This window comes from Sus scrofa, chromosome 5 (genome assembly GCF_054392235.1).
Source record: "Sus scrofa isolate SSC_HxYL_T2T_F1_AM1 chromosome 5, Sscrofa_HxYL_maternal_Yorkshire_Landrace_v2.0, whole genome shotgun sequence".
Classification (NCBI taxonomy): Eukaryota; Metazoa; Chordata; class Mammalia; order Artiodactyla; family Suidae; genus Sus; species Sus scrofa.
The window spans coordinates 90,451,895-90,465,168 of NC_139387.1; the positions used below are offsets into that span (position 1 = coordinate 90,451,895).

A 13,274-nucleotide genomic window follows, 5' to 3' on the forward strand; every position below is an offset into this window, starting at 1 on the left:
ATTGCTCTACTATAGTACAATATTTGGCACATAATAACATGTTAAAAGCATCTGCTGAATGAATAAGTTGATGAATTAAAAAAAGAAACTATTTACAGAAGGATAAATGGCAATAAAAGATTTCCAAGGGGTTCATTCAAAGGTGGGCCCACGACGACTCACGAACACAGCTAACAAACCACTGGATCTCCAGAAACTCAAAGGTACACCTTTCCCACATGACCTCTTTGTGCCTTAAATTGAAGTCATTAAGTTATATGCTACCTAGAAGGAGCCACATCATCTTTAATAAGCACAAATCTCAGGCTATGTAGCTCATTTTACCTGCAACTTGCCCGGACAGAGATGGGTTTTCTGTGACTCTATGGATCAATACCAACAAAGTGCATATTGAAGATCCTAATGCAGAATAAGTGTCTGTAATACAACAAGTGTTCTGGGATGGCTGTAAGTCCCGGGGCTGCTGAAAGAACATTAATCGGACCAAAATCAATCTCAGTCTCTCTTTGCCTAAAGGGCTCTCTCAAGATTTCAGATCAATGAAAACAATGCAAAAACTCCAAACACTAAAAAGAAAAATGCAGTAAAAGGCATATGCTAGAAAAATCAGTACCTTTAGATAGCTATGCTGACAGGGTTTAGAAAACAAATATGCACCCATTACTGACAAATACATGTAAAAAGGAAAGACTTCGGCCCCTTCTGCACTTTGATTTTAGCCCATGGGACCCTCGTTGGACTTCTAACCTATAGAACCATGAGATAATAAATTTGCATTGTTTTAAGCTGTGGAATTCATGTTTTTTTGTTTTTGTTTTTGTTTTACAGCAGTTACAGAAAACCAATACATAATGTTAAATGGATAAGGCTGGGGCCAGAATGTGGGGCCTGAGACTCCAAGAATGTGGGGTCCTACCATTTACCAACTGTGTGACCTTGGGCAAGTTTTGTAACCTCTTGGTGCCTCCATTTCCTCCTCTATAAAAACTGGGGATAATGACTCTACCTTATTCACAGGGCGAAAGGAATTTATGACTGGGAAGTACTTGGAACGGCATAAGCACTATGTAAATATTAACTATCATTATTCCTCCAGTAAACTCCCTACTCTTGTACTGAATTACCTTCCCTGGAACTGAGTTTGGGAGGGATTTTCTGAACCAAGGCTTCAACAAAATGACTGCCCCTAATGCCGACAGGCTTGGGCCCTCAGCTGGCTGGTGCAGGAGAGCTCTCTGTGGGGTCAGATCCTCAAGGACCCACACAACCATGGCTGGCAAGCAGCCTGGAGGTCCTGTTCTGGCAATACCACATTAAATGGCCAAATGGCATCAGGCATTGACCAATTGGCTTTTACTGGTTTTCAAACACGAATGTATGTTCAAATGGAGGGTGAAGCTGTTTGTTTTTTTAATCCATTCTTACCTTTCATATTTGTGGAGTGCAGTTCTAATAGCAAAGAGTCGCAGTGAGGTTAGCGTAGGACAGACAATAGCCTTCTGCTGAAGACGTGTCTAAACCCCTGCAGAAGGTTACGCCACAAGCAATTCATTCTCCAGAACCACAGTGATGGGTTTAACAGCCCTGGAAAAGCCCTAGAAGGGGTCTGCTATTAGGAGATGTTAAGGATACTGTTGATTGGATCATTCAGAGACCCCCTTCCTTGTGCAAGAACTTTATTTCTTACAAATGCTAGGAAAGTGCTAGGAAAAGCACAGCATCTCTAACGGACCAGGGAGCAGATTTCTTCTGCTGCTCTTCTCACTAGGCTTAGGGCCCAATGTGTTGGCTCATTGTCAACCACCACAGGCCAGTGAGGTCTGCGCATCTGAACCCATCTTTTTTCTGAACTTGAATGTCTACTCTAAGATATCCGCCTTGTTTTGAATATTTATTTATATTTTACCATTTTAGTTTCCTTGTCTTTTTACCCCTCCATAAATGCTTCAACAATAAACTCCAAAGGCAATCTGATATCTTTACCTCCACAGGCTCATGCTAGTGTAATGTGACTGCAAGACTGTACCTCGGCCTCATTTGTGTGGCACAGAGCTGAGGTGGCAGCCCTGTGAAGAAAACGCACTTCTATTCACCAATCTGCCACTGACTGCAGGGACACTGAGCAGGCTACTCCGCCTCTCTGACCTTCATCATACTGACTGTACCCTCCTAGTTGTAATGCATTTATGGTAAAATTCTGGACTACACGATTGTTTGGTAACGACGGGCACTGTCATCAGTGGGCATAAGCATTACTACAATGGTTGCCACCACTACTTGGAGCCTGCCTTTGGGCTGACCACTCCTGTCCACATCTCACTGCCATGGTCTGCTGGCGTGTTTGGTTGAGGAAGTTTCACATGACGAGGGGGTAATCAAAGGAAGGTTACAAAGAAACTCCCACTCCCCTTCAGCAACTTTCTCCTGTCCTTACCAGCTCTTGCTGGCCCAGCAGCCAGATTTCCCTGGTTAGTGCCTTCTTGGCACCAACAGCTGTGTTATCTTGTTATTCCCTAGACCTTTACATGAGTTCCAAGCTCACAGTCTAGAAGTGGGAAAAAGGCATGTAAGCCACTTTCATGTCCAGTGGTCTTTTTAGACATATATGCACATATGACATGTGACATTAAAATGTCTGATGCATGGATTAAATATCTGGGCATCAGGCATTAGTCCTGATAAACTGAATTTCATAGATAGGGAAGATAGTCTATCAGTCTGCAGAACTGAGACAAAAAATAAGTCAGCAAACCAGGCGTAATTTCAAGCTGAACGAAATAAAAATAATAAAATAACATACACTCTCTACTTCATATATGTACAGGACACAGATTAAAATGCTTCGTGTGCAACTAAGCTTTGCAAGGAAATGGACTGATGCTGAGTTATATGTGGTATTTATTTTCATTGCAGTTTTCTGTTTTGTTTTGGACATACCTGTGGCATATGGAAATTCCTGGGCCATATCCACGCTGCAGATGGGACCTACACCAAAGCTGTGGCAATGTTGGATCCTTAACCCATCATGCACGGCTGGGGATGGAACCCACATCTCCACAGTAACCCAAGCTGTTGCAGTCAGGTTCTTAACCCACTGCACCACAGCAGGAACTCCAATTTTCATTGTAGATTTTTAAAAGCTAGAGACTTAATTCTACATAAATACAAATACATGATCTGAGGAGTTCCCCTTGTGGAGCATAGGAAACGAATTCGACTAGTAACCATGAGGTTGTGGGTTCAATCCCTGGCCTCGCTCAGTGGGTTAAGGATCCAGCGTTGCCGTTAGCTGTGGTGTAGGTCACAGACATGGCTCAGATCCTGAGTTGCTGTGGCTGTGGCATAGGCTGTCAGCTGCAGCTCTGATTAGACCCCTAGCCTGGGAACCTCCATATGCTGGAGGTGCAGCCCTAAAAAGCAAAAAAAACAAAAACAAAAACAAAAACAAAAAACAAAAAAAACAAAACAAAAAAAACAAAAACAAATGAAAAAAACCAAAAAAACCCCACATCATCTCTCACTGGAATGGTCACATTTGCCTCTTAGCTGGTTCCTGCTGCTACCCTTGCTCCCTGCAGTCTGTTCTTATGAGAACAGTCAGAATGATACTTTCAAGAGTTCAGTTAGACCACATCATTCATCTGTAAAGCCAAAGTCTTTATATGGCCCACAAAGCTGTATATAATCAACCTCCCTCTTACTCATCACTCACCTCTACTTCCCATTTTGTCTCCTTGTCATTTCTGCTCCAGCCACAAAGATCTTACTCTTTCCCAAACACACCCTCCTACTGGGAACTCTCTCTGCCTCCTTTTATATCCTGCAAGGTTTTCATCAATCATACCTCCTATCTGAGATCTAACTTGATGAATAGAAACACTACCTTTTAAACATGCAACCTGCATCCTTTCTTCATGCCAGCATTCTTCACTCCCTTCTCCCTACTTCTCTATTTCCATGGCATTTATCACTTTCTAACATGCTTTACAACTGACCTTTTGTTATGTATTATTATTATTATTATTATTTTTGGCCATACCCAAGGCAGCCAGAAGTTCTCGGGCCAGGGACTGAATGCACACCGCAGCAATAACCAGAGCCACAGCAGGGACAACACCAGATCCTTAACCCACTGAGTCACCAGGGAACTCCTACAACTGACTTTAAAAAATGTTTGCCTCAGCACTACTCACCTTCAGACCTGGATAATTCTTTGCTGGGGTGGGATGGCCACCTGTGCACTGAAGGGTGTTGAGCAGCATCCCTGCCCTCCACCCCTTTGGTACCAGTAGCACTCCCTACCCTGAGTTGGGACAACCAAAATGTCCCAGACATTGCCAAATCACTGCCCAGATTGAGAACCACTGGCTCATCATTTAGTGTCGGTTACCTCCAACCAGCTCAAATGGAAGATCCAGGAGGGTATGAATGCCTGTTTGTTCACTGTTGGCTCCAAGCACCCAGAACAGCAATGGGTCTGGAGCATGTGAATGGATGAATATTTACTTAAACAGAAGCACACACAGCAAACATACATTTCAGATTCGCCCATTAGGAAGTGGTCAATATTTAATTTCACCTCACTGTTTATGGCTTTTCCTAAAAAGAAAATGATGGCAATGATAGAAATTGAAAAATTCAGAAAGGAACATTTTTCTCTGTATCTAACACAAACATTTTTCTGAAAGGCAATTCAGCACTGATCCGTTTGTTGAAAGAATACACTATATATATATATTATAAAAAGTGACATGACTCTTTTCCGCATTTCCTTTTCTCTGTCTCCCAGCCGAAATCCTTCATTATGAGTATTGACCTTAGAAAGGAATTGCCTCCAGGGTATTATGGTTGATGCCATTTCAAGAACAAAGGGCAGTGCTACTGAAGCAAAGCCAACATTCACAGGCAAGGAGAAGAGGAATAAATTAATTCCCAAATGGACTTGTCTGTCATAGTCATCAGATTCGACTGGAGTTTAATTTATCTCAGAGAGTGGGTGGGCCTGCCTGAAGGGTGTTGTGTGATAAGACAGTAGAGAAATAGTTCTCAAGGAGGGAGAGGGGTCAATTTTGCCCCTACCCTGCTAGCACCCAAAAGGGAAATCTGCCAATGTCTGGAGACATTTTTGATCATTATGACTAAGGGCGGGGGGCAGGAAATTGCGCTTAATGTCTATTGGATAGAGGCCATGGGTGCTAGTAACCATCCTGCAGTGCACCAAACAGCTCCCCCAACAGTTATTCAGTTATCACAGTTATTCAGCCCTAAATGTCAACCATGCCGAGGTTGAGATCCTGCAGAGGAACATGACGTTGAAAGCATGGGATCTGGTGCCTCTGTCTAAATCTGAATTCCTGCTCCATCTCGTTTAGTTGTTCAGCAGACTTATTTCCTTTTTCCTCCTGGGCACACAAGTAGTTAGTTATCTTAGCCTCTTTTTATGTCTCTTTTGTTTGTTTTTTTTGTCTTTTTTTTTTTTTTGCTATTTCTTTGGGCCGCTCCCACGGCATATGGAGGTTCCCAGGCTAGGGGTCGAATCGGATCTGCAGCCACTAGCCTACGCCAGAGCCACAGCAACGCAGGATCCGAGCCGCATCTGCAACCTACACCACAGTTCACGGCAACGCCGGATCCTTAACCCACTGAGCAAGGGCAGGGACCGAACCCACAACCTCATGGTTCCTAGTTGGATTCATTAACCACTGCGCCACGATGGGAACTCCCTATCTTAGCCTCTTGCAAGTGAGGGGTAACTATACGATCACAAGCTCTGGTCCCTGAAATGTGCATGAAAGTGCTGTTCCCTGCTTCTGAAACTCTTCATAAAAACTTCCTACAAAAGCACTCATCTCTCTTTTCCTTTCAGTAAACCAGATGCAAGGTATCTAGGGGATGGCAGAGTTCCTAGACAGAAGTAGCCTGGGTACCAGAATGTCTTTATGGAGCAGTGACAATGTCCCTCCCTCCCTGTGGTGACCTGCACTAGACCATTATGTGAACACCAGGCAGACTTCCACAGTGTTAAACTCTGATATGCATGGGTTGTTCGGGCAGGTGGACTAGCCTAGCTATGTGACCTACTGCAGATTCCTTAAACCTCTTTGTGCCTTGGTCTTCTCACCTGTAAAATGGTGATAATACATCCTCTCTCATCAGGTGGTTGTGAGGATCAAAGTTTTACAAACAACATCTGGTAAAAGTTTTCCCATCTGTAGACCCCCTTTTGGTGATACCATATAAAATGACAACATTATATGTTGATTTAGAGAGATGTGTACCCACATGTCTGCTTTTGTTGCTTCCCAAACATGGATATTTGTTTGAACTCACTAGGAACAAGAAAGCTAAGCTCTTTTTTTTTCTTTTTTAACATCGATTCTCAACTTTCCATTCTTTTGTACAAGGCAGTTCAAAGTACAAAACTATAATTAGATTATTCTATGCTATTTTTATTACTTTTATCCTTACTTCATTCATTTAAGAGACAAGTATGAGGCATCTATTGTACATCAGACATCACGTTAAGTATTGGAATTATAACTGTAGGTAGAAACAGACATGGCCTATGCCTCATGGACTTTAAAGTTTACCTGAAGAGTTTGCCATGAATCAAGTAATATCCACATAATTATAAAACCTCAAACATGAAAAATGTTACATGGCAAACATACTGCTAAAGAGAACAGGGCAAAGAGACCTGGCCTTTGGAAGGATGGGAAGAGGGCCTCCTGGGAGGAGTCTCTGTAGGTGAATTTTAAAGGATGACTAAGAATAAACTCAGAGAAGGGGGAGGGAAAGGGAAGAGAATTCTAGGGGAGGAAACAGCATGTGCAAATGTCCTGAGGCAGAATAAATCCAGAGAGCTAAGAGAGGAGGTGTGTGTCTGGATCATAAGAAGTGAGGGGGTAGAAGCTGTGAAGGCAGATGATACTGAAACAGAACTGGCAGCACAGTCAGGCCACTGAAGGCCTTGCAGGTCATTCTCAATAATTTTCACATTTTCCTAAGGTTTTTAGACAGAGTGAAGTGACATGATTAGACGTGCATTTTTAAAACATCATTCTGTATGCCCTTAAGACGGTGGATTGGAGGTAGGCAAGAGTGGAGCCCGGGGATCTGTTATATTATTTCTGGATTAGAAGTGCGATCATAGTGGCAGAGATGACTGAATTAAAGAGACACTTGAGATACAAAATTATCAGTCTTTGGATATGTATTAGATGCAGGAAGCAGAGGTGATGGAGGTGTCTAGAAGAGCTTCCAGACTCTGGTTTCAGACACTGGACAAATATCAGTGCCATTTACTGAATAAGAGACAACAGCAATGGACCACATTTGAGAAGAAAATATTCAGTTTGGTTTGAGATGAGTATGCAGTGAGCTAACTTCACATCAACTTTTTCTTTTTTCTTTCTTTTTAGGGCCACACTTGTGGCCTATGGATGTTCCTAGGCTGGGGTCCAATTGGAGCTGCAGCTGCAGGCCTATGCCACCACCACAACCACACAGCAATGCTGGATCTGAGCTGCATCTGTGACCTAAGCTGTAGCTTGAGGCAATGATGAATCCTTAATCCACTGATCAAGGCCAAGGATCAAACCTACATCCTCATGGATACTATGTCGAGTTCTTAACCCACTGAGCCACAATGGGACCCCCATATCATTTTTACTCTTTTCTCATGATTCTCCTATTTTCATTCCTATCTATTCATTTAAGTTCCCATTTAATAAGTCATTATTAAGTACAAACTATGGGATTCAAAAATGGTGATACAACATAATCTTTCAAGGAGCTGAAAATGGATGATACTATTAATCTAGGGCTATGATAGGAAGCAAATATTACCAAGACATAAAAGATGCACTTTACCCAGAATCTGGGGTGGAGCATGGACATTATGGAGGTTTTCTGGAGGAAATGTCTTTGATACAACCTGGAAGAAGGGAGCCTAAGGGAAAGGGTATCTAGGCAGAGGGAAGAGCATGTCTAGACAGGAGACAAGAGGGCACATTGAGTTAATGAGATCAAAGCAGATCAGTATGGCCTAAGCCAGCAACAGGGACAGAAGCAGGAGCTAGTGGGTCAACCTAGGATTCTGGATTTTGTTCTGAGAGCAAAGAATTTTCAAGGATCTTTTCAACTTTGGTCATTTTTATATAACACTTCCAGTTGTTTTCTTTTTCTCCTATATTCATGTACACAGACACACACACAGAGACAGACACACACACACACTCTTAAATTTCTATAATCCTTTTTCATTCCTAGACTAACACAATATCAAACATTCTGGCAAAACCGAGAAGTCGCACGAGATTTTCGATTGCATTTGGAAAACCAGGAGATCATATTATAACTCCCAGACCTCATTAACTGGCTACTTCTGATTACTCTAAACTCATTAAAATCACCCCCAAACCATCCTTAGGGAAATCTGTTCCTAATTGTACCAAATAACTATTTCCAACTTGACAGCCAGTGTTCTTCCAGTCTTACTTTTATACGTTCATTAAAGGGATGTTATCCATGTGGCGTGACAATTTGCAAAGAGAAAGAACTCCCTGCTGCCCCAAACATTCAAGGCATTTGTTTAATTTTCCATCTCCCAACAGAACAATTGAACAGCCTACACCATTCTCTTGGTTCCACTGAGGTCAGCTTCTTAGGTTTCTTAAGTCTGCTTCATCCCAACTGTCCCTCTGCTTTTTCCTCCTTACCTCTCCTGTTTTGAAAGCTCATCTGCCACTGATCACTCTCTTTGGCAAACCATAATGCCAGGTCTTCTCACGCCCGACTCCCAAATACAGAAAACTACTTGTAGTTTTAACTCATTCTGCTTCACATCTTTATACTTTTATAGACATGTCAATCTCTCTTTGGGGGATGTGAACCCCTTACCTACCTGGGCAAGTGTTATCCTTTAAGGCCCACCTCACCTCAAGCATTTTCTTCTTGTGATCCACCCTCATCTGCTACCCACCTCCCTTCCTGGAAGATGGAGCTCTCTTTAAAGTCACCTCCAGCAGACCGTTTACAATTATTTTAAATGGTCTACTCTGTATACTAGGTGTGGCCAAGACTGCGTAATTTTTTTTTTTTTTTGGCACACCCACAGCATGTAGAAGTTCCCAGGCCAGAAATCAAAGCCATTACAGCAGCCAAGCCACAGTACTGACAATGCTAGATCCTTAACCCACCATGCCACCAGGGAAACTCTGAGACTGTATTATTTATCTTCATATCCTCTGTACCCAGACAGTGTCTGGCAAGATGTAGGCATCAAATTAGTGACTGTTGAATGAATCCATTATTCACTGAGTGAATGCCCAAACATGTCAAAAAAGTTGCACAAACCTATGTGAGAAATGGCCGGATCCCTCTATCCTACATGCTATCATCCCTCATTTATTATACAATTGGAGATACTTGTATATATGCGATTCTCAGTTTTAGTCGCTGGAGACCCGGATGGGTGCCCAGGTGCTTCTGATTTTGAGAATTCTGCTGAAAAACTCTGTTCTAAAGCCAGAACATTAGGAAACATAACTAGCACTCTTCCACTTTACCTGTATCCCTTTGAAGTGAAACAAACCCCAGGCACACACCATATATTTCACTGATTCTTCCATCTATCCACCCACCCATCCATCCATCCATCCATCCAAAATTGTTGAGACTCTCCTACACTGTGCTAGGCACTCTCTCAGGCAGCTGAGATGCAAAGTGAAAACCTGCAGGTAAATCAGACTCAACTCCAGAAGGATTTAAAAACAAACCACCACTTGTATAAGAAACTTCAATATGAACAGTACAGCATGGTGAGGGTTTAAATTGAGAGTGAGAACACATCAGCTTTCATCTGTCTTCATCTTTGAAGACAACATCCTAGGCCCTGATCTCTGAGTTAAGATGAAATCCTGCTCAGTTCTCATTTCCCATGGAGGATTGTACTAGGATTTTGAGGTTGGGCTGTGAGTTTCACGTCTTCCTCAATAACCCTTTTAAGCTAAGCGTTCACATAATGTGACTTGTTTGGCAGCAATCTAACCTGTGGGAATCCAGAGTTTGGCTATTTCAGAGGCTGACTGAGCTGCTTCTCTTGCAGTACACATTATACATTTTGATGCACAGCAGCTATTCTTTGATTTTTCTTCTCTCCTTTGCCCCCTAGATGTCCACGGGCTTTAACTGATTCTCTGTTGCTGAAATGTGCCCCCACCTTGAGTTCCTTGCAACTTGACAACTGCCATTGTTTATTTTCTTTTTTTGCAAAATCGTCAACATATTTTTTAAAAAAAATCTGTCACCCCCTTCCTTCCCTCAGGTAAGGCATTTTTACTGAGGCTGTCACTATGGCTGGAGCAGGGAGAGCCAGGAATTCCGGAAGTCTGGCCAAGAGCGAGACGGTACTGACCTGATTTATCCCTCTTTGAAGGGGCTGGCTTTGCCTAGTTGTTCAGTCTCTGCCATGGTCCTCTCCTGCCACCAACCCAACCATCTGGCTATGATTTGTAGTCATTTAAGCAGCTTCTGAGTCAATTTTTTATCACTTTTGCAACTCCTCAAAGGCTCAATTACTTAGAGAACACCCCTTCGCCCCCATCACCACACATGTAAAAAGTGATAAATTGCTGTTCAGAGGCTGATGGATGAGCCAGGAAGCCAGCTGCTAGGTAATGTGGCATTTCCTAGGGCAATTTGGTGAGGTGCTGAAGGAAGGGAAGCTGAGAGATGATTTGAGATTTAAAAAAGAAACAGAAAACCCATAACCCCTCTTTTTGATAGGGGAAGGTGTAGACCAGCCTCCCTACCTGCTGGATCCAGGCAGATGAGCCTGAAGGGGGTTCTGGGCTTTGGCAGAGCCACAAGGCAGAAGGAGCCTGGGTCTCCGAACCACCCAACATGCCTATGAATGAGCGTTCTCTTGTGCTACACCACTGGGAACGTGGGGATTGTCTGTTAGAGCAGTTTGCTTACTCTGACTAATATAAAAGGGACATGAACACTCACAGGATGGCCAGGGGAGGAAGGCACTATGATGATACTTCCACAGGTCAAGGAATCAAAGACGCACAGGAGAGGGCTCTATCACAGCTGCACATCCTGAGTAAGACAAAGGCTTTCACAGGAAACACTCACTGATGGATCCTTTGCTGGCTGAAAGGGGCAGTGTAGCAGTCATTCTCCTCCAGGTCTGGCAGTGTCTCCTTGTCCAGCCTCATTGGCTTCTTAGGTAACCATCTCCGAAACCTGCTTATTTGTTTATCGATCCTGTGGTACATGAAAGGCAAGACCAAAGGGTACAGCATGTCAGCATTGCCTCAAAACACAGGAGGGAAGTCTCCACAGAGCTGTAGTTATGACCCCCACACTCCTGGCATTCTCACTGCACTCATAAAATGATGAAATAGCCCTATCCCACCTCCCTGGAGAGATGGAAAGATGACAGCCATGACTCCATGTTTTTGGGATCTCACCAAGGGACTTTGATGTTTTTGCCAAAGGTACGGCAGCTGTAAGTCATGTATCTACCCACATGTCAGTGAATGACAAAGGAGTCATAAGCAAGGCTGGAAGGCTCTGGGAAGAAAGCTGACACTCCCTTAAGCAAAGCAGCCAAGACCTTGACTTCTTCCATCCTGCAGGTACCAGAAACTCATTGTGTGCTTGGAAAATATCCCCATCTGAGGTCAGGGAATAGCTGGAGTTGTACTTGCCTCTGGGTGGGGGGCTGATAGCACATTCTAGAGGGGGGACTGTACACGAGAGCTCAATGTCAGTTTGCTTCCTGTCTCTCACATCTTCCCCAAGTAGCCTCTCAGCAGATGGCATTCTCTTTAGCTTTCATGTCGCTTTTCATTTCAAGCTGATACCATGATTCTCATGGTGCTGGGGCATCATAACACACATACGTCACTCCGGCCAGAGCACATGATGATGCCAAGCCAAGGAAAACAATGCTGTCCCCAAAGTGGTTTTCGAGCCACGGTTTCTCCCTGGCTACCTCCCTGTTCCCTCCAACTTCTGCTGATGAAAACATCTGGCTTCTAAGTGACTGGATTCTCACTCCCTCATAGCCAAACACTAGAAGGAGCAAATACCACAATAGACTTTTAAGTGATCAAACTCCCTCAGGTATCTGTACCGCTGGAAAAATGTTTGTTCCAAGAGCACATCTCAAATAGCATCTCTGTGAAGTAGACTGACCAGGTACCATTCTCATTTAAACACCACAAGAGACACTTATGGTGGGGGGTCGGGGGTGATTATCCAGCCCAAATTACCCAGTCAGTGAATAAAGCCGGGACCAAGATACAGATTTTGGACTCAGTCTTAGAGATCACCCTCATCAAAGTAGTTGATTAAAGGCTATAGAAGAAATACATTTCTCTAGGGACAAAAATCTTTAATACCTTCTAAGTCTACTAACTGAAAACACAGGAAATTTGAGCTATTCTTGGAGTCAAAATTATTTACAAAGCAATTTATCCTTTTTAGTGAAAATCCCAGCTGAGGAGATTATTTTTTATGTAACCAATCAAAATGAAAAATAAGAGTAAACTCCTCTTTTACCACCTTTTATCCTCAGCATTGTTTCAGCCCCATCACAACCGTACCCTCACCTCCAACTCTGCTTGGTTGGTGGTGGCCATGCTTTTTCCAGAGTCCCTGAAAGTTCAAACTGGAAAGAATCCTCCAGCTTCTTTAAAATCCTCCTCTCCAAGAGGACCTGTCCCCACCACATATACACACAGAGAAGTAAAGAGTCTACCCCGGGCCATGCAGCCAGAGAAGAATAATAGCTTAGACTGGCCCAAAGACTTAAAAAGAGAAAAGGTTCCCATTGCCCTCATCCTTCACCCTCCTGGTCCCTCCTCCCCACCTCCATCATCTCCTTAAAGATACTTTAAAAATATAGTGATGTGATGAGCTTCAGAGAGGCAATATCACACTGTGGTTGAGAACATGAACTCTGAAGCCAGGGTGCCTAGATCCAAGCCCTGGCTCTGTAACTATGAGCAGTGTGACCTTGGGCAAGTTATTTAACTTTGTTATGCCTCAATTTCTTCTATGTAAAATGGGTATGAAAATGATGCTTAATTCATAAGGTTGTGACAATTAACTGATCAATATGTACATAAACTCTCCAGAACGGTGACTGGAACACAGTGAACACTGGCAATTATTACTTTCTTTTCTTCTCCCCGCCCCCCCCAAAAAAAAACCCCAAGAATTTGAGCAACCAGTTTGCCTCTTAACATTTTTGTCTT

The 13,274-nt window shown here is 43.2% G+C and overlaps 1 protein-coding gene across 29 annotated transcripts in view; it reads right to left on the reverse strand.

Annotated features, from left to right (window-relative positions):
• Positions 1–13,274, reverse strand: part of ANO4 (anoctamin 4) — a 445,360-nt gene that overhangs the window by 138,601 nt on the left and 293,485 nt on the right. For all 29 annotated transcript variants that reach the window (XR_014804231.1, XM_084957412.1, XM_084957410.1 and 26 more), the window contains one exon: positions 11,143–11,274. Coding sequence is in view for 28 of the 29 variants with exons in the window: in XM_084957412.1 (XP_084813538.1) it covers positions 11,143–11,274 (132 nt within the window). In the remaining variant the exon portion in view is untranslated. The remainder of the gene's footprint in view (positions 1–11,142; positions 11,275–13,274) is intronic.